The 22338-nt window shown below is 36.4% G+C and overlaps 2 protein-coding genes across 2 annotated transcripts; one reads left to right on the top strand and one right to left on the bottom strand.

Moving 5' to 3' along the window:
- The first annotated feature begins 7687 nt into the window (after window positions 1–7687).
- LOC132192021 (zinc finger (C2H2 type) family protein) lies at window positions 7688–10561 on the top strand. The gene is made up of 4 exons (XM_059607201.2): window positions 7688–7895; window positions 8041–8149; window positions 8576–8638; window positions 10268–10561. The coding sequence occupies exons 1-4, from the start codon at window positions 7811–7813 to the stop codon at window positions 10362–10364; spliced, it is 354 nt and encodes a 117-aa protein (XP_059463184.2). The 5' UTR covers window positions 7688–7810; the 3' UTR covers window positions 10365–10561.
- A 3483-nt stretch (window positions 10562–14044) lies between these two features.
- ABCB1 (ATP binding cassette subfamily B1) lies at window positions 14045–21117 on the bottom strand. Its single transcript, XM_059606342.2, has 11 exons — window positions 21020–21117; window positions 20106–20929; window positions 19969–20023; window positions 19701–19876; window positions 19414–19614; window positions 19033–19292; window positions 18599–18915; window positions 18224–18447; window positions 16710–17083; window positions 15846–16560; window positions 14045–15487 (listed from the first exon to the last, which is right to left on the bottom strand). Exons 2-11 carry the CDS (start codon window positions 20574–20576, stop codon window positions 14210–14212), a joined length of 4071 nt encoding a protein of 1356 aa, XP_059462325.1. The 5' UTR covers window positions 20577–20929; window positions 21020–21117; the 3' UTR covers window positions 14045–14209.
- Between the last annotated feature and the right edge of the window lie 1221 nt (window positions 21118–22338).

Raw genomic sequence — 22338 nt, 5'->3', positions numbered from 1 at the left:
TCCAGTGCGTCTGTTGAAATTTTTGTGAATACAAACAAACGATGGGTTGGGTTGGCTTTGTTTAGGGTTTTAAAGATTTGGCGTTTTTATGTTCATTTTATTTGGTGCTAATCTCCTATTGGGGGCTGTAAAAGAGTCGGTTTACGTTAATATCTTATAGAAGTTATTTTCATATCATTATTAGATGTCAATACCTTAGAACATTCCTGGCAACTTCTTCAATATTTGTTTTTTTAATTATATTATATATATGAGAGGAGAGATAAGAGAGAATTGTGAGACATGAGAGGAGAGAGGAGATAAGAGAGAATCATTTTTATTTATTTTAATAATCATAAGGATTGTAATATTGGAACTCAAAGTATTGGGTTCCATTGTAACAATTCTAATGTTTAGGATTCATTTAGGAAGTCTGTTGTGGAATATTTTTTGCGATTTTTTGGACATATTCCCTAAACTTAGTGAACTATAAGGAGTCTGCTGAAAATGCTTATTCTCGTATCGCTATTAGATTCGAGTGAGATTTTTTTGGTGGTGGTGGCCTTTTTTTGTTTCTTGTATTTCTCTTATATGTCCACTTGCTAGGTAGGAAACGAGGAGAGGATTCAAGAATGCTCAGCTTTTGTCCCCCTTCTCCCCTTACCTCCAAACTGTCCAAACAGTAATTCCACCCTGGTACTATATGGTGACACCCACTCTTAATTAAATCATCGCGACATAAAATTTTAAAAAGAAAAAAACTAGCTACTATTGTTGGTTTAAGTTTCCGATTTCTGGACAGGATAGCAAATAAAAAGACGAAAAAATGGGTGGTCGAAGCACCCTCTTTAAATGATTTGGTCCTTACTAGTCACCTCGGAGAATGCTAAATATTTTTCTAGTGTTATTCGAATGTTCTCCTAGTCCTAGGTGTATATTATTTTTTATTTTTTTTAAAAAAGAAGATTGCTCTTATTTACCTCATTTAATTTTTAAAAAATAATATTTACCTAGGACTAGGAGAACACAATGAGAGCGACCTACATTTCCCGTGCCGCCTGTTAGCACCCTTCACCTACCTTATTTATTTTTATTTTTTTTGGTTGTGTTTTTTGTTTTTATTTGTTGTCGTGATTTGAATAAACAGTTCAAAAATAAAAATAAAAATATTACACAGAATAAATATGCTAGATGTTGATGCACCTGATCTGAATCCCTTGGCAGGACATAAGTAGTTGGGCCTTTATGGCCATTCAGTAAGGTTCCGTGGGTGGGAGGGTGGACCCGGGTGGTGGTCCAGTTACTTGTCATTGCCCACGTGACCCAAGGCGCTCGTCATTCAACTTTACGAGCCTTAGTGGTTCTCCCGGTTGGACAAACAGCCACAGCATCTTCACGTGTCACCTCTCAATTAGCCAGGCCAGTAATCCCCACGTGCTTGGGCATTTGCATCACGTGGTCTCTGTACACAGCTCTTTCAAAGTAATAACAGTTGCACCTCTTTCTAGTACAAATACATGGTTGCCGAGTGCTCCATGTATCTCTCAACTTTCAACTTGCAATGTCTTTTTTCCTCGTATGATTCAGATACAATATTGCCTGCAGAAAAGGTGTGCTCGATCTTGTCAATGGCTGGATCATAATATGTTTAATTAGGGTTTCTGGCATGTTTTGAAAAGGGAGACGACGGACGACAGACGACAAGGTGGCTTCATTTATCTGCATTTGCACCTGCACCTAGCTAGTCTAACGGTGACAGTGTCGTCTGAGTCTGATGATGATCAGGTGCTGTAAGCATGCACTACCCCAGTTGGACTTAGGTGCAGGAATAGGTGCAGACAAATGAGATACCCTTCTTCATGTGTTTTTTCTTATCAAGGTATGAAATAATGTAAAGCTTGAGAAATATTCCTAGTTATCTTCCTAAACTGGTTTCAAATCTGTGTTTCCTGTGATTAATTTGAGTGTTTTTTTTTTTTTTTTTTTGAGTGGAAGTTATTTTGGTAGTTATTTTGGTAGTTTATGCTTCTTTTTTTATGACTTGGTAGAGATTTATTTATCAAAAATTAAAGATTTCATTTTTCTTAAGACTCCTTAATTCTTCAAATTTATGGAATGGTAAGAGCTAAAATGAGAGGGCCCTTGAAAGAAAAAAAAAAAAAAACAAAAAAAAAACAAAATATATATATATATATATATATATATATATATATATATATATATATATATATATTCAGAAGACTTGGTTTAGGGAGATAATTACTGCTCAAACAGGGAAATATTTAGATGTCTAATTAATTAGGTGATGTCTTCCTTAATTAGATAGACCCAATAATGGTGGGATTTGATCAATATTCCTTGTTATGAAAAGATTAGTTTGCTATAATAAGGGCTGACAAAACAGGTACCTGACCTGTTTATGACCCATTTATTTACCCATTTGATTATTGCCTTAATTATGTAATGGAAATTCAATTATTACTTTACTGCAACCATTTTTGTTCAGCATCTTAGAGCACTACTAGTAGCAGTTTTCTTTAGATTTATTTTTTCAAAAAAAAAATTAGAGAATTAAACTATTTTTGCTTCTCTATTCAAACAAAGTTTTAAATAGCTTTTTTTTTTTTTTTTTTTAATTTTTTTAATTTTTTTAATTTTCATATAAATGTTAAGGGCAAGAGAGAGGAAATATAAATTATTTTTATATTAAAATAATGTTAAGAGAAACAAAAGTGATAACCTAGATTTAGGGCAGCACTTTTGGTTTACTTGGTGTTCCCTTGATTTAGGAGTTCTCTCTAAACAACAATTATAGTTGTTTAGTTTACATGGTTTACAGCCCCCTTTCAAGCTCATGGGAGGAGTCTGATTGAATCACCAGAAGAAGAAAATGGAAAGATGTAAGAACCTTGTAAAAGTATTTGCAATTTGATCAGCTGTAGAAATATATCACATCTTTGTTGATAATCTTTTCTCAAATAAACTGATAGTCTACCATTGTAGGCAAGCATGAAAGCTCCCGGCCATTTTATGCCACGATAACATAGAAGAACTGGATAAAGGAATCTGCAAATCATGAAATAACATGCTAATCCAGTAAACTTAAGCAGTTGCAATTGTCATTTATCAAATTATATATGCTTCAATGCTTAATTGATCTCGAAACAACATGTTGTTCCTTTGCACTCCATGAAATTAAACCACGGAGAAAAGAAGTATACCCGCTTGTAGATTGTCTGTCATCGATCCGGTCCTCGATCTTGGCTAATCAAAATCACAATGTGAATTGTAATATTCTAAACATTAATTAATTAAAGTAATTAAACTTGAAGTGTTAATTATAGTATTTCTAAATTAATTAACTTGTAAATAACTGGAAGTACTAACTAAACTAACAAATATTGATATGATGTTTAAACTAAGAAGTTGAATAAGATCATTAAAGTCGTAAAGCATAAAATATTTGATTTTCTACATGACCATGCTACTTATAAAACTTATGCAGTGAAAATTACCAAGTGTACAAATATTTTCTTCTTAATTTTAGGAACCACAAAGCTTACTCAACAACATAATGCACCTGAGCTACTACTAAAAACACAATCTTTATAAATAAAAACTTATATTTTCATTACAACTTTAGCATCTATAGTCTATTATACAACTCAAAAAGTGCCCTAAATGGAATACTAAAATTAATTTATAGTAAGTTTGCCCTTCAAAATGGAGGTCTCTTGCTAGCCACATGGGAAAAAGTCCAAACATAGGTACGGTTTTTTGTCGATAACCGCATTGGCAACATCTATAAATTATTATAATTTTACAGGTAGATGTGTCAGTCCACGACTCAGCAAGTTACTGCAAGTATAATCATTTTGACCATATTGGCGTGTGATGTGAGCTCCTTCTCCTTTCCTTTGAAAAAAACAACTAATGCAAAGAAGGGTTTTCACAAAAGGGTTTCTGTTTTAGTTTTTTTTTTTTTTTTTTTTTTAAAAAAAAATTATAGCCATTTTGTAAATCAAGCTAAATAGACATCTTTTTTTTTTTTTTTTTACGTATATATTTTTACATCCCATAATATAGAACAATAAAACAATTTATAAAGTATCATTTCAAGCGTAAACCAGTACATATCATATCTCACATATATTTCACATATGTACATAGGCAAATGCTCTTTTGCATTCTCCTGCCTATCTTCTAACCATCTCCTCTCTCTTTTGTTTTTTGAAAAAATTAAGATATTAAAAGAGGGAAGATGGTGAGGAGATGGGTAGGGGAATGTATTGTAGCAAATCTCTATGTACATATACTAAAGTGTTCCTTTATCACATTTTCACATGTTCTCATATCACATATCGTATATTCACACTTAACTATTGGAGTTTGCAAGTGTATAACCTTATTTAATCGTCAGGTTGCTAGTGTTTTGTTTCTCTACTAACTATAAGGTGCTGAGTGTAGGTATAACCCGTTAGCCCCCGGGTTGGTTAGGCTTTTTTTCTTCTTCTTTTTGTCCCCTCCATAACTTCAAGGTGTTAAGTGTATAACACCACTTAACCGCCAGGTACCCCATCTTTTACATCCGTTTTCACAAATCTCATATTACACAAATTCTGTTTTCCTTCAAAACCTCATTTCCTTTCATAAACCAATTTCACACATGCTGTTAAAATATTTAACGGTCCAGATGCTGTAAAAATATTTTTACAGCCAAGATGTGACCAAGCAAACTTGTTATTTTTTTAAGGGGAAATTTCATATTAGACCCATGAACTACCAGGCGATTTGACATACCCTTGAATTTTGAAACCTCTCAATTTGGACCCTTAAACTTTCAATTGCAATCAATTTGAACCCATCCGTCAATTTTTTCTGTTAAAACCCATAAAATGACAAAATTACCCTTCAACTTTTTTTATTAAAAAAAAAAAGAAACTTCACTAAGGACCCCCAAACTTCCACCCGTTTTGAAATACCCTCTTGAACTTCAAAATCTCTCAATTTAGTCTTCTGAACTTTCAATTGCTTTCAATTTGGACCCTTCCGTCAGATTTTAAACGTCGCATGACATTTATACTCCTGACTTTTGTATAAAATTCCAACTTCTAAAACGTTTTTTTTTTTAATTTTTTTTTTTAAAAAATGGATATTTTGGTCTTTTTAAAAAATTTTAACAGCTAAAATTAACGGAAGGGTCCAAATTGAGAGCAATTGAAAGTTCAGGGGACTAAATTGAGAGATTTTGAAGTTCAGGGGGGGTATTTCAAAACGGGTAGAAGTTTGGGGGTCCTTAGTGAAGTTTCCCCAAAAAAAAATTTGAAAAGAAAAAGGGTTCCAAGGTGGCCCAACCATGGGTCGCTTTGTGATTTTTTTTTTTTTTATATATAATATTTTTTCAAAAAAAATTTAATTTGAAATTAAGGATAGGTTTGGAAGTTTATAAAAAATTCAGAGGTATAAATGTCATTGTATCACTTTTAACGTTTAAAATTTGACAAAGGAGTTCAAATTGATTGCAATTGAAAGTTCAGGAATCCAAATTAAGAATTTTTAAAATTTGAGGGAGTATGTCAAATCACGTCGTAGTTTAATGGTGTAAAGTGAAGTTTCCTTTTTTTAACGAAAACATTGTGCTATAATTGAAATGAGGCGAAATAGAGATCTAGAGAGATATAGAGGAGAGAGAAGAGAAAAGTACCCCCTCAAACAATAATAGAAAATAAGAGAGAGAGAGAGGTAGCTACCTACATCTTTCTCTGTAAAATCATATGGTTGTAGGGTTAAAAAATTTGGTTGGCAGGCAAGGGGTTTACCTCATTGCATGTCTATTTTAAAATCTTGAAGCAGTTAAAGAAGGCATGGTAAATAAATTATTTAAAGGGGAAACTTCACTAAGGACCCCCAGACTTCCACCTGTTTTGAAATACACCCTCTGGACTTCAAAATCTCTCAATTTAGTCCCCTGAACTTTCAATTGCTCTCAATTTGAACCCTTCCATTAATTTTAGCCGTTAAAAATTCAAAAAAGATCAAAATATCCTTGATTTTTGTTTTTTTTTTTTAAATAAAAAAACGTTTTAGAAGTTAAAATTTTATACAAAAGTCAGGGGTATAAACGTCATGTGACGTTTAAAATCTGACGGAGGGGTCCAAATTGAAAGCAATTGAAAGTTCAAGGGACTAAATTGAGAGATTTTGAAGTTCAGGGAGGGTATTTCAAAACGGGTGGAAGTTTGGGGGTCCTTAGTGAAGTTTTTCCTTATTTAAAAAGAATATCCATAAGAATAGTTATTTCATTTATGAACTTATTCTGGCATATCAAACTTGTCTAATTAAAATAAGGGAAAACTTCACTTTAGATCTTTAAACTATTACACGAATTGACATACCCCCGACCTTTGAAATCTCTAAATTTGGACCCCTGAACTTTCAATTACAATCAATTTGAACACCTACGTGAATTTTTGCCGTTAAAATCGCTAAAAAGACAAAATTACCCTTCAATTTTATTTTTATTAAAAAAAAATTGAAAAAAAAAAGGAAAAAAATTTTGAGAAAAAAGGGTCACAAGGTGGCCCAACTGTGGGTCACCTTGTGATTTTTTTTTTTATTTTTTTATTTTTATATAATATATATATTTTAAAAATTTTAATTTGAAATTAAGGGTAAATTTGAAATTTTATAAAAAAGTCAGGGGTATAAACGTCATTGTATCACTTTTAATGTTTAAAATTTGACGGGTGAGTTCAAATTAATTGCAATTGAAAGTTCAGGGATCCAAATTGAGAGGTTTTAAAATTTGAGGTATATCAAATCGCAAGGTAGTTTAATGGTCTAAAGTGAAGTTTTCCCCTTAAATAATGTGTTCATTTCTCAAGGGTCAAGTACTTCCCTAAACACGATTGAGTTGCTTTGGTTATTTTAAGTTCTATGATTATTCACATCTAACTCAGGAAATTTACTCTCAATTTTAGCTACAAAAATTATATATTTTTTATTTTATTTTAACTACCGAGATATCCAACTCTTTATTTTACCTATCCACTTTCATTATTCCAATTAAATATTCATTTTCAATTATTTCTTTAAAAATAATTGATGAGTGAATGTTAGAGTGTTTTTAATGTGTTTTTTTTTTTTTTTTTCTTTACATTTGATGAGTGAATGTTCATCAAATTTAGTGAGCATTGTAACAGCTTATCAAATATTTCAACATTTTACTAATTAAGCCGATATAAGTTCATTTTGATCCCATTTTACAATTTTAGCTATCTAAAATTACATTTAAATCATTTTGACTAGCCAAATGTAAATGTTTCTAATGGGCATTTTAGATAACTTATTATTATGTAGGATGTAAATAGGTGAGATGGATTGCTTATAGTTATAGATGGTTTTCAGCTAAGAAAACATATATCCTGCCATCATAAGATAACTAAACATGTTTGTATTATTTGATAGATTTAATTTCAATAATAAGATTGGAAAACTATGCATAAAATTTATTTTCAATTTTTGTTATATAGTGTACTATATTACAAGAAAATAAAGTTTGGGCTTTCGGGTTGAACATGGGTTATAGGGACTTGGACACTAGCCCATGCTAGATCCAAGAACCAACTCATTCTAACAAAAAAAACAAAAAACTAAACCCGACGTCGTTTTATTGGCCAGAGATAAATACAACAAAACGGCAAAACCCTTCTTTCAATGTCAATTTCCTGGAAATTGTAGGGTTTTTCCAAGAGTAGAACGCCAGAAACCCTAACTCGCTCTTACAGACAAGAAGGACGATCTCAAAAACGAAACCAGCTATCGGAGAGAAATGGGAGGGAAGTGTCCGCACAGACATGTAAAGAAGAGACGCTACTCTCACAAGACTGCTCGCCGCACCCAATTCCTCCTCAAAGATATCCTTTTTAGCATCTCTCTCTTTCTTGCCGTATTTATTATCTATTCGAAAAATTTGCTCTCTCTCTTTTTGTATTTCCAGGAAGAAAATCATTTTTTTGTTCGATTTGATTCTGTTTTGTTCCTTGACTGAGGATTGGGCACGGGCTGATATGGTTTATGATGCGTTGAAGAACCCCGATGAGGAAAGGAAGCCCTTGCCTCTTGATGAAGACTTGCCTGGGATGGGCCAGTATTATTGCTTGCACTGCGAGTACGTTTTTTTATTTTTATTTTTTTATTTTATTTTATTTTTTATTTTTAATTGTTCGTTCTTTTAATAAATTTATTCATAATAATTCTGCTTGGTGTTCCGTAATTCCTACAAGTTTGATGTTTTATATGCTAGAGAATAACAATAAAGTAGAAATATCTTGTTTTTTTTTTCTTTGAAGATTTCAGCTTCTTTCCAAAGTTTGTTTGCCATGCTCGCTGGTTTATTTCGAAGGTTTAGCTTTTGTTGGATAAAGCCAATTACTATAACAAGAATTTTGATGTTCTAAATGCTACAGAGTACATGTCATGGAATTTTGTTATGTTTTTCGTTGTTCGTCTGCGTTAGCCAGTTTGGTTTTGCTTGACTTGTTCAATTGTTGAATTGGGTTCGTGTTAAGATATGTTTGTTTGTTGTTAAATGCAGCCGATACTTTGCGAATGTTTCTGTTAGGGATGAGCATTTCAAGACGAAACGTCACAGGAAAAAGTAAGCAACTTTTGCATCGATCTTCTGTTTGTGATGTGGTCTCATCCATTTTATGATTGTTTTGCAAGTTTACCAACTGTGCTCTGAAATGAATACATAGGTATAATGGGCTCAGTTCGTCTAATTAGAATCAATTACGGGCAGGGACTGCATGAGAGGAATTTTTCCAACTCACTTGTTTAATCCTCATTAGAGCATCTCATCTCCAGTAATATTAGCTAGAATAGTTAGTGAAAAAGTACAAATTTTTATTTTAGCTACTGTTGTTTTTAGATACACTCCAATAGATTCTTAATTCCACTCTCTATTTTATTTAAATATTTTTTATGTAAATTTTTTTATTCTTTTCTTTTTCTCTCTCTCTCTCTCTCTCTCTTTTCTCCCTCTCGCCCAAGTGGCCAAGCTAAAGAGCCCCACCGAACCAGTCTTTTGTCTCTCTCTCTCTCCCTCTCACCCAAGCTAACAGCCCCATCAAACACATACGAATCGGCAGTGGAAGAGCTAATCTTGCAGGCACAAGACCTCTACGTTCTGGACTGGAGCACATACAATTTTTGCGTTTGTTTTGGGTTTCTGTATTTGGCCAAAAATGGGTTGAGAGGAATATATTGGGTTGGTTTTCTATTTGATTTTTACACTTTCACCGAATGGGTATTGTGAGGTTTTGGTTTGATTTTTCTAGAATCCCTTTTAAGTGATTTTGGCTGGCTTCCGATTGTGTACTTGTGGTTTATACAATTTTTCTATGTTGAATATATCTGAAATATTGAGCTTTGGCCGAGGTGCTCAATGAGAAGAGAGATTTAGAGAGGACGGTGCTGGGCTAACGAATTTAACGGAGTAGGCGAAAATGGGAGGGAGAGAGAAGGGAGTGAGAACACGTTAAACAAATGATCTAGTGTGCTACAGTAAGTAGCAAGAAGTTGCTACTCACTGTAGCATAATGTCCATTTTAGCTCATCTGGAGCTAATCTGCTGGAGACAAAAATTGGCTCATAATAGCTAAATCTAGATATTATGAGCCTTTTAGCTACCTCTGCTAGTTGCTCTTCCATTGCTACTATGTTGATGCATATGCATAAGACTGCCTGCCTGCCTGATGTAATAATCTCAGCCTTTGCCATCTTCGGTTTCTTTTTTCTCTTCTACATTGTCTGTGAGAGCCTTAAAACGATGGTGTTCTATATTGTTATGCATATGGATCGAAAATGTGCATGTACGACTGTTGTAACTTCTTTATATATATATATATAGTGCACATTTTCGATCTTTTGACTATTTCAAGCATGTTTATGTATTTTTTTTTGGGCCATGTATCAACTGGAATCTTAAAGAGCTTTCTTAATCACGAAGATGCCTGCAGCTCAGTTGGTGAATTTTGGGTTGCAGTGTATTTCCATCTTAGGTTCACCTGATATGGAAGCAATTTTTATCTGCTTTCGAAGAACTTAAGACTAATGTTGTACAACTGTATATCCTATAATTGCTTCTCTTGCATACTTTTCGTGTACACAAGCTTTGCTTCTCCTTGTAATAAAATGATTATTCATAAAAAGAAAAGAAAAGGGTATATCCTATAATAAGTGGAGGAGGATGTTACATCTTCTTACGAGGCTCTTGTGGATGCAGAGTTAAGGAGATGTTGGGGCCTGCACCTCATACTCAACTTGATGCTGACTTAGCTTCTGGAATGGGTATGCCAGATAATGGTCCAAAGCTATCATGATGTGAGATATCTATCTTTGGTATCGTTGGTAGATTATGAGTGGGCTGAGTCTGATAGTCGAAGATATTTTTTGTTGCAAGAGTTGTCTTTTTTGTTACAGTTGTAGGCATTAACTCCAATGTAATGATAAATTAAAATGTTCTCAGTTTTCTCTACACGCTATATTATATTTTATGTCTGCAGATTTGTTTATTCAAGATGATTTTAAACTGTCACATACCTTAACTGGTTATGGAATTTTTTGTTGTATTTAATCTAGAGGATTACATGGACCTAATCATCCTTAGAGGATTACACAAGCCTCCACCCACGCATCCTTCTTGGGAAAATCATCTCTGTTCTTCTCCAAAAACCTTCTTCAAACCATACTTCATCACCCATGGACCTTTATCAAAGATGAAATGATAATAGAAGATCTTTTTTTGCTCATCCTAGACCAATGCCCATGGAATGTGCAAGGGTGCCTCAACCTCAAGCCTTGGCCTCCTTTCATCTCTCATTCGGTGAAATTGAGCTCCACATGGCTCCCTCTTGGTCCAGTTTCCTGGCCTTCCTCAGAGACCAATTACTACTGCAAACATTAGCAAAAAGCATTACCATTTTGTATGGGCCGCGCCTCCTACCTTGATGGCTTGCAGCAAACCTCTGGGCACTAGCCCTGCCACCCCTCATCTACAATCCCCCTCTATAAGGCTGTTAGAAGCCTAGAAGTCTATAAGCCTTGTCTGGCAAAGGCCGAAAAAAAAGTCCACTTAATTTTGAATTCTCCAATATTCTTATTTTTTAAGAGAAATTTTACTTTGGCCTCTTGAACTTTCAGTTGATTTTACAAGTCCCATTGAACTTTCAAATCTCTCATTTTGGACTGCTGAACTTTCAATGTCTATCACTTTGGACCCCTCTGTTAGTTTTCAACGTTAAAGTTAAACGATTTGACTTTTTATGCTCATTATACTCTCACCCAGTTTATTTGAAATTCTGAAAACACCCCAAAACTATTACACCCACCACAGCCCAAAACAGCGTCGTTTTAGACATTAAAATTATTTATTTACTTGTTTATTTTTTTTATTTTTTTTATTTTTTTTAAAAAATCAGGGTGGCTGGACCAAGGGGGTGGTTCGGCCACCCCCAAAAGGCCAAAAAAAACAAAAAAAAAACCCCTCATTCACGGAATGGGTTTTGGGCTTTTAGGGGTGGCTGGACCACCCCTAAGGGCCTGGGGATGGTTGAAAAAGCCCAAAACCCATTTCGTGAATGAGTCTTTTTTTTTTTTTTTTTGCCTTTTGGGGGTGGCCAGACCACCCCCAGCCTGGTCATGGGGGTGGCTCCAGCCACCTCCTTAGCCAAAAATGGGGTGGTCCGGCCACCCCATTTTGGCCAGCCACCTCAATTTTCTTCTTCATCCTTTTTTTTTTTTTTTTTTTTTTTTTTTTTTTAAATTTTTTTAAATTTAATGCCCAAAATGATGTCGTTTTGGGCTGGGAGAGTGTTATAGTTTTGGGGCTCAAAATGGTGTAGTTTTTGGATAAGGGTATAATGGGCATAAAAAGTCAAACCGTTTGAGTTTAACGTTGAAAACTAACATAGGGGTCTAACGTGATAGAAATTGAAAGTTTAGGGGTTCAAAGTAAGAGATTTAAAAGTTTAGGGGGTGTTTGTCAAATCGGTTGGAAGTTCATGGGGGCAAATTGAAGTTTTCTCTATTTTTTATATCACATCAATAACTTTTTATTATTATTCAAATAAAAAAATTACTACAAAACAAGTTTTTATTTTTTATTTTTTTTTATTTCATTATTATTATTATACTTCTCTATATAAGAAATTCGAAACTTTATATCACATCAATTATTTTTGACTACAGTGAAAAAGTCCATACTCCATAGTCTTTGCCAAACAAGGCTTAAAAATCTAGTGGCCTGACTCGAATAGGAGAGATATTTGTTTGACTCTAGCTAAGTTATAAAAGTCTCTAAAAATTTAGTGGCCCGACTCAAATATGAAGAACCATGGGACAAAGTTTTCCTCCAAACTAAGTTGAAGGAATTTCCTTCAACATAGTCTATAAAAGTGATATGTGTCCCTTGAACATGTGAGATGCACATGTTTTTTTAATAGTAGGGACAAAGTTGTAATAAATTTTATTAGAAACTCATGTGCATTTCACATGTTATTAAAAAAATGGATACATGTCACTTTTATAGACTAAGTTGAAGGAGATTTTTTCAATCCAATTTGGAAGAAAAATTTGTCACCAGCGAGGTTATAGCGCCTTCAAATTAATTAACCTATAATTAATTTAGAATACTACCATTACTACCTGGATATCAAATTTTAAGTAGCAGAAATGTTAATGAGATCTAAGCTTGTCTCTTTTCTCTCCCATATATATATATATATATTTTGAAGTCACTAATATCATAATTACAAAACTAGAGGCTTTAAGTACATTACCCATTACAACGTTACTTTGGTCACTAAAGTATACAAAACCAATCAATTTATGAATCATTATCTTTACATCTACATTACATTGCCTTGCGGCTTTGGAATTTTGTAATCCTTTTGTCTGGGTAGTGGAGAATGGTTTGCGACTTCGTACGTAAATCACTATCGAAACTTGGCCTATGCACCGAACCTGTTTTGTGTCATTTATAGAAAGTTTCGGTATAAACATGCACATAAAGAGATTATTATGCCACGTCACTTTGTAAGAGTTTTATTTTTTATTTTTTTAAATATTTTGCTCATATTACAGATTACCCCATCTGTGATGCAGCCATTCACAATCCTGTGTTTCTTCACAAAGAGATGAGGTGTGGGCCACACTCATCCACAGCTGATACCACCCCCCAATCAAACGCCACCATCCCCCTTCCTTTGTCATTTTCCAATTCCATAACGCCTCTGCTTTTCTCTTCACGCCTGTCCACCACATCCACCACCTACTGATTGACACTGTTCAATTCCTCCACCTCCTTTTCTCATTTTTTATTATTATTATTATTATTTATTTATTTGCTATATCCATCTTTTTTAACTCATGCACATGTACAATCACCATATGGGAAACCCTTTTTTGATTCAATAATGTTGTTCCCCACCGGCCCTATCATTAATCTCTACAGACCCAATTCAGATCTCGAATCATCAAGAAAACCTTGTCTTTAACGTTTCGATTGCGATGCATAAATATAGTCAGGAGGCCTACATGTCTAAATCCCGGGCCATTGTCCGAAAGCGACGCAATTCTAACTCAATTACACACCCTTTCCTCATTGTGCAGGTGACAACTCGTGTTTATATGTCGGGTTTAGATCATGTTAAAATATATGTATAAGATTAAAAAAATCTTAATCCAACCCCGCTCGATTATGATCATTGTCATGAATATCTATTGGATTTCCGTGGATATTATGAGTCCAATACAACTTTGGATATACTTGTGATGTTGTACAGTTGTAGGGCCTGGGTTGACATCAATCCCTCTCAAATCAGTTAAAACACAAACACTGGGTATGTTTCTTCCCATATTGATATCATACTCTGTGAAGCAGACTCAACATATAATGCACGAGGGATGCCTCCATAAATGCAAATAAGATGAATACAGAATTATCTATTTCAATCTCATGGGTGTATTAGTCTTTATCATTTTCTTAGGAGGGTTCATAAAGACAAGAACATATATAGTAACCAAAAAGAAAAAGAAAAAAGATAATACACATACTATACTATACCAAAACATAAAGCAAAACAAAAGCCCAAAAAATCATTAAGGGGTATATGGAATATACTCCTCTTTTACTGGTATTTTTTTTTTTAAAGTTCTTTCACTTCTACTAGCCTTCCCTCTCCTCATCTTCTCTGGGTCTTGCTGAACCTGACGCCATTCCAATAACCTGGCTGTGTGTGAATCTTTGCAACTGTATCATGCGTGCATAGCACCCATCAGGGCAATTTTTCAATAGGTGGGAGTGGGATCCTTGCTCTGCCACTTTCCCATCATCAATCACTGCAATGACATGAGCATTTCTAATAGTAGACAGCCGGTGTGCAACAACAATTGTTGTTTTTCCTGAGCAAGCACGCTCGAGAGCTTCCTGGACGGATCTCTCTGACTCGGCATCAAGTGCACTAGTAGCTTCATCAAGAAGCATAAGCTCTGCCTTCCTTATGAAAGCCCGAGCAATTGCAATTCTCTGTTTTTGTCCACCAGAAAGTTGAACCCCTCTTTCCCCAACAAATGTTTTGTATCCTTCCGGTAATGAAGATATGAACTTGTGTGCATTGGCCAGACTCGCAGCTTCAATGATCTCGGCCTCGGTTGCCGACTCATGCCCATAAGCAATGTTTTCATAGATGGTAGTAGCAAAGAGGCATGGCTCCTGAGGGACCATTGCAATGTGTCGTCTCAAGGCCTTTAAATTGTATTTTCGTATGTCCTTCCCATCGATCATAACCCGTCCGGATGTTGGATCATAGAATCGCTGTATAAGCGAAATGACTGAGCTCTTGCCACATCCACTAGGACCCACTAGTGCAAGAGTTTTGCCTGCTCGGGCACGGAGAGTGAGGTCACGGAAAATTGGCACATCAGGGCGAGTGGGATAAGAAAAGTCTACATGCTTGAATTCAACTTCTCCACGAAGGCGGTCTGGAACTGGGGTAGAATCTTGATCATCGGACTCAATTTCTGTTCTGCGGTCAAGGAGATCAAAGACTGACCGCATGGCTCGACCACCCTTAATGAAGTCGGGAGCCAAGGTTAGTGTTTCTGCTGCACCGTTGGCGGAGACCATGAGGACCATGAAAACTCGGATTGTCTTTGAGAAATCAGATATCCCATGCTTGACAAGCCAAGAAGCATACCAGAGACCAATGGCATAGGAGGCATATAGCGCAAACTGAGCTATCCCAAATCCACTTCCAGAAATCTGTCCCTTCCAAAAGCAACGTCGTAGTGGAGTCTGGAGGTTGGAGGCGAAAAGTTTAACAATTTTTTCCTCTGAATTGAAGGCAGAAACGGTCCTTACATTGGCTATGGCCTCTCCTGCTAGCTGTGTTGCCTTGGCATGGGCAGCTTCTAGGTCTCCAGAGAAACCAGTCATGAACATTTTCTGTTGAAAACAAAAACATTACATAACTGGATTTTTAAATATGAAAAATTCCATATTACCCCATGAACACGAGTTAAATTTTGGAATTATCTGTGGCACAATCAAAACATTGTAATTCATCCTAAGAAGATTAAATGAGTTTCATTTTCCCTAGAGGATAGTGCATTTTCTCTACTCAATATTTGTGCATATTATTTAAATTTGTGGAAAGTCTGAACTGTTGTTGCCAAGGTTCAAAACCATATTGCCCTTAGCAGTTCAGGAGTAGCTTCTCAAAATAGTTCCTAATATATAACAAATAAATACCCAGATCTAAACTTCATTATGTAAGCTTGAGGTATCAGTTGGAATAACGAACCTGCAATACTGTGGCTGCAACAACAACGGGGAAGACGGCTATTAGGACAAGGGCAAGGCGCCACTGCAAAACAAACCCTGCAGTGCAGGCAACTAGCATGAGTGCTGTGTTCTGCACAATCACTGAAATCCGGTCTCCAATTGCTGATCTGACATTATTTGCATCAAGAGCCAGCCTTGCTGCAATCCTGGCACTCTCGTTTTCCTCCTGATCAAACCATGCCATTTCATTTTTGAGCACTGCAGCCAGCATTTTCTCCCTTACTCGTTTGGTGAGATTTTCTCCCACTATATCCCAGAAGAAATGCTGCAGTGTGTTGAAGAGGAGGGCAGCTGATGAAAGCCCAATTAACAAATAGCAGTACTTGTCAATTTCTTTGGTCATGTAAGCATGATTTGGATTGTAGTACACACTGAGGACAGCGCTTAGAACATATGCGAAGAAGGCACTAAGTGAACCACAAACAACAGAACCTATAGAACCAACTAAAGCATACACCCATTCAGGAGAATTCATTTTGGCAAGGCGCCAGAAGGAACTGGCTTGCTCCTTGAAGGCAAGCTTTTCCATCCGGTAGCTGGGGTGTGAGGCATCTAGGGAGAGACTAAAGTCAGATGTAGAGAAGTCAGAAAGTCGACGTGAGTATGGTGACCGGCCATAGGAAGAATTTCGGGCAATTATTGGTGAGCTTACTGAGTTCCTGGCACTAGAAGGTCTGCAAAGGGAAAACCATGTTAAGGAGGACATTCTTGGCTAAAAATGTATCATCATACCAGCATTTAAGGAACAATAACAATACTGATTTAAACAAAATTTCATGTACAAACATGAATTTTGAATATCATCAAACTTGATTGAAGGTACCTTGCACTACTCTTCCTGGCATTGTTGAGAGCAGTTTCATGGGCCATCTCCTGCATTCGAATTAGCTTGGCATAGACACCATTTTCTCCTTTTGCAATAAGCTCATCATGAGTTCCAATTTCAGAGACACTACCCTGCTGGAGTACAGCTACAAGGTCAGCCTTGCGAATGGTGGAGAGCCGATGAGCAATGACAAGGGTTGTTCGCCCAATCATGAACCGATCAAGGGCCTCTTGCACCAGCTTTTCTGACTCCGAGTCCAATGCACTTGTTGCCTCATCTAAGAGCAGGATAGCTGGGTTTTTCAGCATTGCCCTAGCTATAGCAATTCTCTGTTTCTGGCCTCCTGAGAGCTGCAATCCTCTCTCCCCAACCTGTCATTTTTTTTTTCAGATTCTTAATTCTTGTTTGATTATCATATTGCTATTATGTTTACTTGTCTTTCCCCGGATGTCAATATTCTCCTCTGCTTCCAAGCAAAATAGTAAAAGGAATAAAACCTTGGATTGAGATTTTAAGTTTCCTTATGTTTGTAAAACGTCATATTAACTGAATGAAGCATAAAGTAAACCTCTTTTAGAGTGGAACTTGTTAAAGACTTATGAACTCTTTTGGCGAGCTAGTTGTCCAGTCATGTTTTGAACTTCATGTAGCAAGTTGACTGTCCAATTAAACAATTGATCTTTATTATCTTTTGTATGATTAGAGCTCTCTCTCTCTCTCTCTCTCCCTCAACTCACACACACACAAACACACAATTAGTATCTTGTGGTCAAGTCAATCCTCTCTTATATCCACTTTATTTTTCCACATGCATTGTTGACCAAAGCATTATCTTTTGTATGATTAGAGCTCTCTCTCTCTCTCTCTCTCCCTCAACTCACACACACACAAACACACAATTAGTATCTTGTGGTCAAGTCAATCCTCTCTTATATCCACTTTATTTTTGCACATGCATTGTTGACCAAAGCATGTTACCCCTTCAGATGCATGCATGACCAGACACTTCCTACATTGACTTTCAAGAAATGAAATAAAATAATATATAGGTTTTGTTTGTTGACCAAACAAACCACAGCAGCCTTCATAATTAAACCACAGCAATTGTAAGCCATAAAAAAATCCCCAATTAAAATCGAACCCCTCTGGTCAAGATTCATAATTAAATTTCACCATCCAGAGCGACCAGCTTCACCCCACACCTCACCTCTCCCAACTGTCATAAATAGACTACGGCAATTTGTATTTGATAGCACCAACTGTAGTTAATATGCTTAAATAGTAAAGAAGCATACCATTTCTTTCCTTTTATTTCATATTCAGAGACTTAAAGTCTCAGACTATCAGAACGAGTTAATCATTTATTTCAGATCTACCCAACAAACAATGTTAATTATCTGATATAATTATGCTACAGCAGATGGTTGATAACTGGCCAACATGTAATCTGCAGTCTGGTGTAAAATTTCAAACAATAAATATATACATATTAATAACCTAAATTAACTAACCTGAGTCTCGAAGCCTTCGGGAAGCTTGATTATGAATGAATGCGCATTGGCAACTCTTGCAGCCTCTTCTATCTCAACTTGGTCTGCATCAGGCCTACCCAACAGTATGTTTTCCTTAATGGTGGTAGCAAACAGAGCAGGCTCTTGGCTCACTAGCCCTATTTGCTGCCTCAACCATCTCAGTTTTAGACTCTTTATGTCATGCCCATCCAGCAGAACTTGACCTGCGCAGGTTTATTGAATGATAAATACCTCTTATCCACTTGCACGATTCTCCACAAACATACATATACATACACATGAACTAGATAAACTCAGCAGCTAAAAATATCCTACATTTGTCACGACACATTAAATTAACCAAGTTAGATGTACCTGAGGTGGGATCATAGAATCTCTCAATAAGGGACACCACAGTGCTCTTACCAGAGCCACTGCTGCCAACCAAAGCTATGGTCTTGCCGGCGGGGACGTTCAGGGAGAAATTATTAAGGATCCGAACCTCAGGCCTGGATGGGTAGGAGAAATCTACATTTTTCAGCTCCACCAGTCCGGTAACCGACTCTTGCTCCAAACCGGATTCGTTGTTTCGGTCTATACCCGGTTTGTGATCAATTATACGAAAGATTTTTGCAGCTGCAACTTTGGCCTTCGCAAATGCACCCATGCTTGGCGCAGACTGCCCCAAAGCCCTGCCAATTCAAAGACAAATTTAGCGAAAAAGATTGAATTGATAAAAAAAAAATAAAAAAATAAAAAAAAAGAAGAGAAAGTGTTGGAAGTATGACATATGTGATATTAGTACTTACAGTCCACCAATCATAACTGCAAACATGGTGGCAATGGCAAGTCCTCCATTGGTGTAGTTGTGCCTAACGAGATAACCGCCATACCAAAGCAGAAGGGCATAGCAGCAGAAAACAACAAAGTAAGTTGCACCCAGTCCCAATCCCTTTGCAAATCCACTCTTGTAACCGAGCTTCTGCGCGATCTTTAGTGCGGACGAGTAGCCTTGTAATGCTCTGGATTCCCCAACGAATGAAAAAACAACCCGAATTTGAAGTATTGTCTGTAATTTTACTCGAAATCAGCATCACCCAGATGCAAAAAAAACAGATAAGATTCCCATCAAACAAGTTGAAACCCAGAGAAGACCCACAAACAATGAACAAATGCCTTGTCGTGTTTACCTGTTCTACAATGTTCCCTGCTTGTGAGAGAGCTTCCTGGCTCTTGCCAGAGAGCTTGGCTAATGTGGTGGTGTGGATAGCACCGATTACAGCTATGAGAGGAACCACAGCAAGAGTGACAAGACCCAACTGCCACACAGCAGTGAAACCGACCACAAATCCAGAAACAAATGTTGCCATATAGTGGATGAAATTACCCAACTGCACAAACAGAGAAAACCAAAGGCAGGTGTTATCCAAAAGCCTAATCCGCAAAAATGAAATTTTAAGCAGCTTTGTTGCTTCACCTTCTCGCTAATGGCGTCTTGGACCATCACTGCATCGGAATTAATGGCGAAAACGACGTCGGAGGTCCGAACCTCAGTGTCAAAGAACTGAATGTCCTGGTTCAAAGCCGCCTCTAAGTACTTGATCCTCATCTTCGTCGATTGCCGCTCCCCGGTCCACATCCAACACGATATCTCTGCAACCAAATTGAAGCTCTCCCAATTACATTAACAAAAAAAAAAACTCCAAATACAGAAAACCCAAGTGACTGCAGCAGAGAATTCTCACCTGCCCAAGAAGATGCCCATATTGCAGCACCCACCACAAGAAAGTAAAATGCATACTGCAAAAATCGAGCTTTGAATCATATACTCATAGCGTGTGAGAGAATGAGTGAGTTTAATTACGTGAATCATCGGCTTTACCTTAAGAACTTCCTGCATCATCTTGTCCATATTGTTGGCATTGGACCCGAAAGAATTGACGAGATCGGCGAAGAACCGGAGAAAGATTGGCAGAGAGCAGCCATGGACAATTGCTCCGACAGACCCAATTGCCATCAGAACATAATCCAACCCATCGGCGAACCTGAAGAGGTCTCCAAACCCGACAGCAGGAATTGCCTCAGGCTTCTCTCCACTACTACTAGCCCCACCACCACCACCAGAATCCTTCTTTGGCTCCGAGCTCTCCATTCCTTTTGTCTCTTGAGCTGCTGCTGCTCCTGCTGCTGCTTGTTCTGTTACTCGCGGCTCTGTTTCTGATGGAGTTTTCGTTGGTGTTGTTGGGTTGGTTTTAAAAGGGTCAGAAGGAGCAGGGGGCACGAGCTCAAGGCCTTGCATTTCGGACCATCTCCACTGCTCAATCGTCTTTATCTCCTGAGAATCTTGTGACATTTGCAAAATTCCCTTGATAGCTTTATGAAACAAACCCACTCCCTCCCAAAAAACCCACCTTCTCTCTATTTCTTTCCCTCTCTCTTTTCTCTATCTCACTCTAACTGGCTTTTCATGTTCCTCCTCCTAGCTTTTCCTCCTTTTTTTTCTATTTTTACCTCTTTAGTCTTTGCCAATAGTTTCTTTCCTTTTCCCCTTTTTTTGTTTTTTTGTTTTTCCGTTCCCCTATTTTTCTCTGCTCTTGTTGGTGGTATTGGTGCAGTGATTCTTGAACATTATCTGCAAGAAAAGAACACAACCGCATGTGCGGGGTTTTAAGGTTTGGTGGGTAGGTTTTCTTCACTTTGCTTCGTCTGTAAAAAAACATGGAAAGTGACACATGGTTAGATGAGCAGTAGCCCCTAGAGAGAGAAAAAAAACAGAGAGTGGGAGAGATTTTCCACCCGACAAGGACACTGTGTGAAAACTTGAAGATGGTTTTTTGACTGAAACAGGTTCACAGTGGAAAACCCATTTGCATTTATTTTTTTATTTCATCTGCCACCGTTGATTTCTCCCTCCCTTTCTTTGGCTTCTCACACAAGTTAAATCGTGAAAAGCTTTTACAAGAAAATTTCTTCATGTCCAAAGGTTCAGAGTTCAGACTCTGTCTGTCTCCTTTAAATCCGGCGTTTTTGGCTACACGCTGTCACTATAGCATTAAATAAAACTGGTTCAACTGTCTCTTTGTTTTTTCCATACCAACACTCAAAACTTTTTACTCTACCGTCTAAATTCAATACAAAAAACGAAATTAGTAAGTTAACTTTAAAAGATTTTGTCGGGTTTCATACTTGAATATGATCCAAACTCAAAACGTAATAAATTAACAATTTTTTACATGACTCTCAAATTTGATATGACAAAATTTGTAAATTAGGACTTAAAAAGCCGACTCTTTTAATTAAATTGATTGAGTTATGATTGATCTATATAATCTTATACTCATATCTCCACACAATATAAACCCAACATGTGATATAAAGACTGACAATTTTTTATACAACCCAAATGAGCCCGACGTAAAATTTGTAAATTATGGTTAAAGGCACGACCCATTTAATTAAATAAATTGAATTATAATTAACTTATATATAAAATCTTATATCAATCTCTCCATACAATACGACCTAACACAAAAAATACTATATATATATATATATATATATATATAACATCTTTGATCCAAATTCAAACTGTATACCTAGTTTGAATGTTTGACTTTATACAGTATGAATAAAAATAGGGATAGTTTTTGTCAGGAGAGAGTAGGGTGGGTCTGTCCCATAGATGTAAAAAAATAATAAACCTAGCTTTGAATTCCACCGTTATAGAGAGCACAGCTAAGGAGTAGTATCAAACTTCCACTAATTTTTGTCCCTCCCTATTTAGCAGTAAACTAAATAAAGGCTAGCTAATGTCTAGCTATTATATATATATATATATAAAAATATAAATTAATAAATAAATGAGTGTAATCTGATATTAATATAGTATCAGCAGTCACCAGTAGTATATAATAAATATGCCACTGAAAGTATTCAAAAATCCAAAGTCGGATTCCCACGAAATTATCAGGAAATCGTGGACAGATCTGGGATTCCTCCAAAACTTGATTGTTTAAAGAAAATGACAGTCAGTTTTGGATTTGTTTAAGGGCCACCATCACCAGCTTCAGTGGTTTTCTTTCATATTGGGGGTCACAGTACGTACTCTTCTGTTA

This window comes from Corylus avellana, chromosome 10 (genome assembly GCF_965113065.1).
Source record: "Corylus avellana chromosome 10, dhCorAvel1.hap1.2, whole genome shotgun sequence".
Taxonomy (NCBI): domain Eukaryota; kingdom Viridiplantae; phylum Streptophyta; class Magnoliopsida; order Fagales; family Betulaceae; genus Corylus; species Corylus avellana.
Note: the sequence above shows the minus strand (reverse complement) of the source record. Positions and strands in the feature narration are given on the sequence as shown.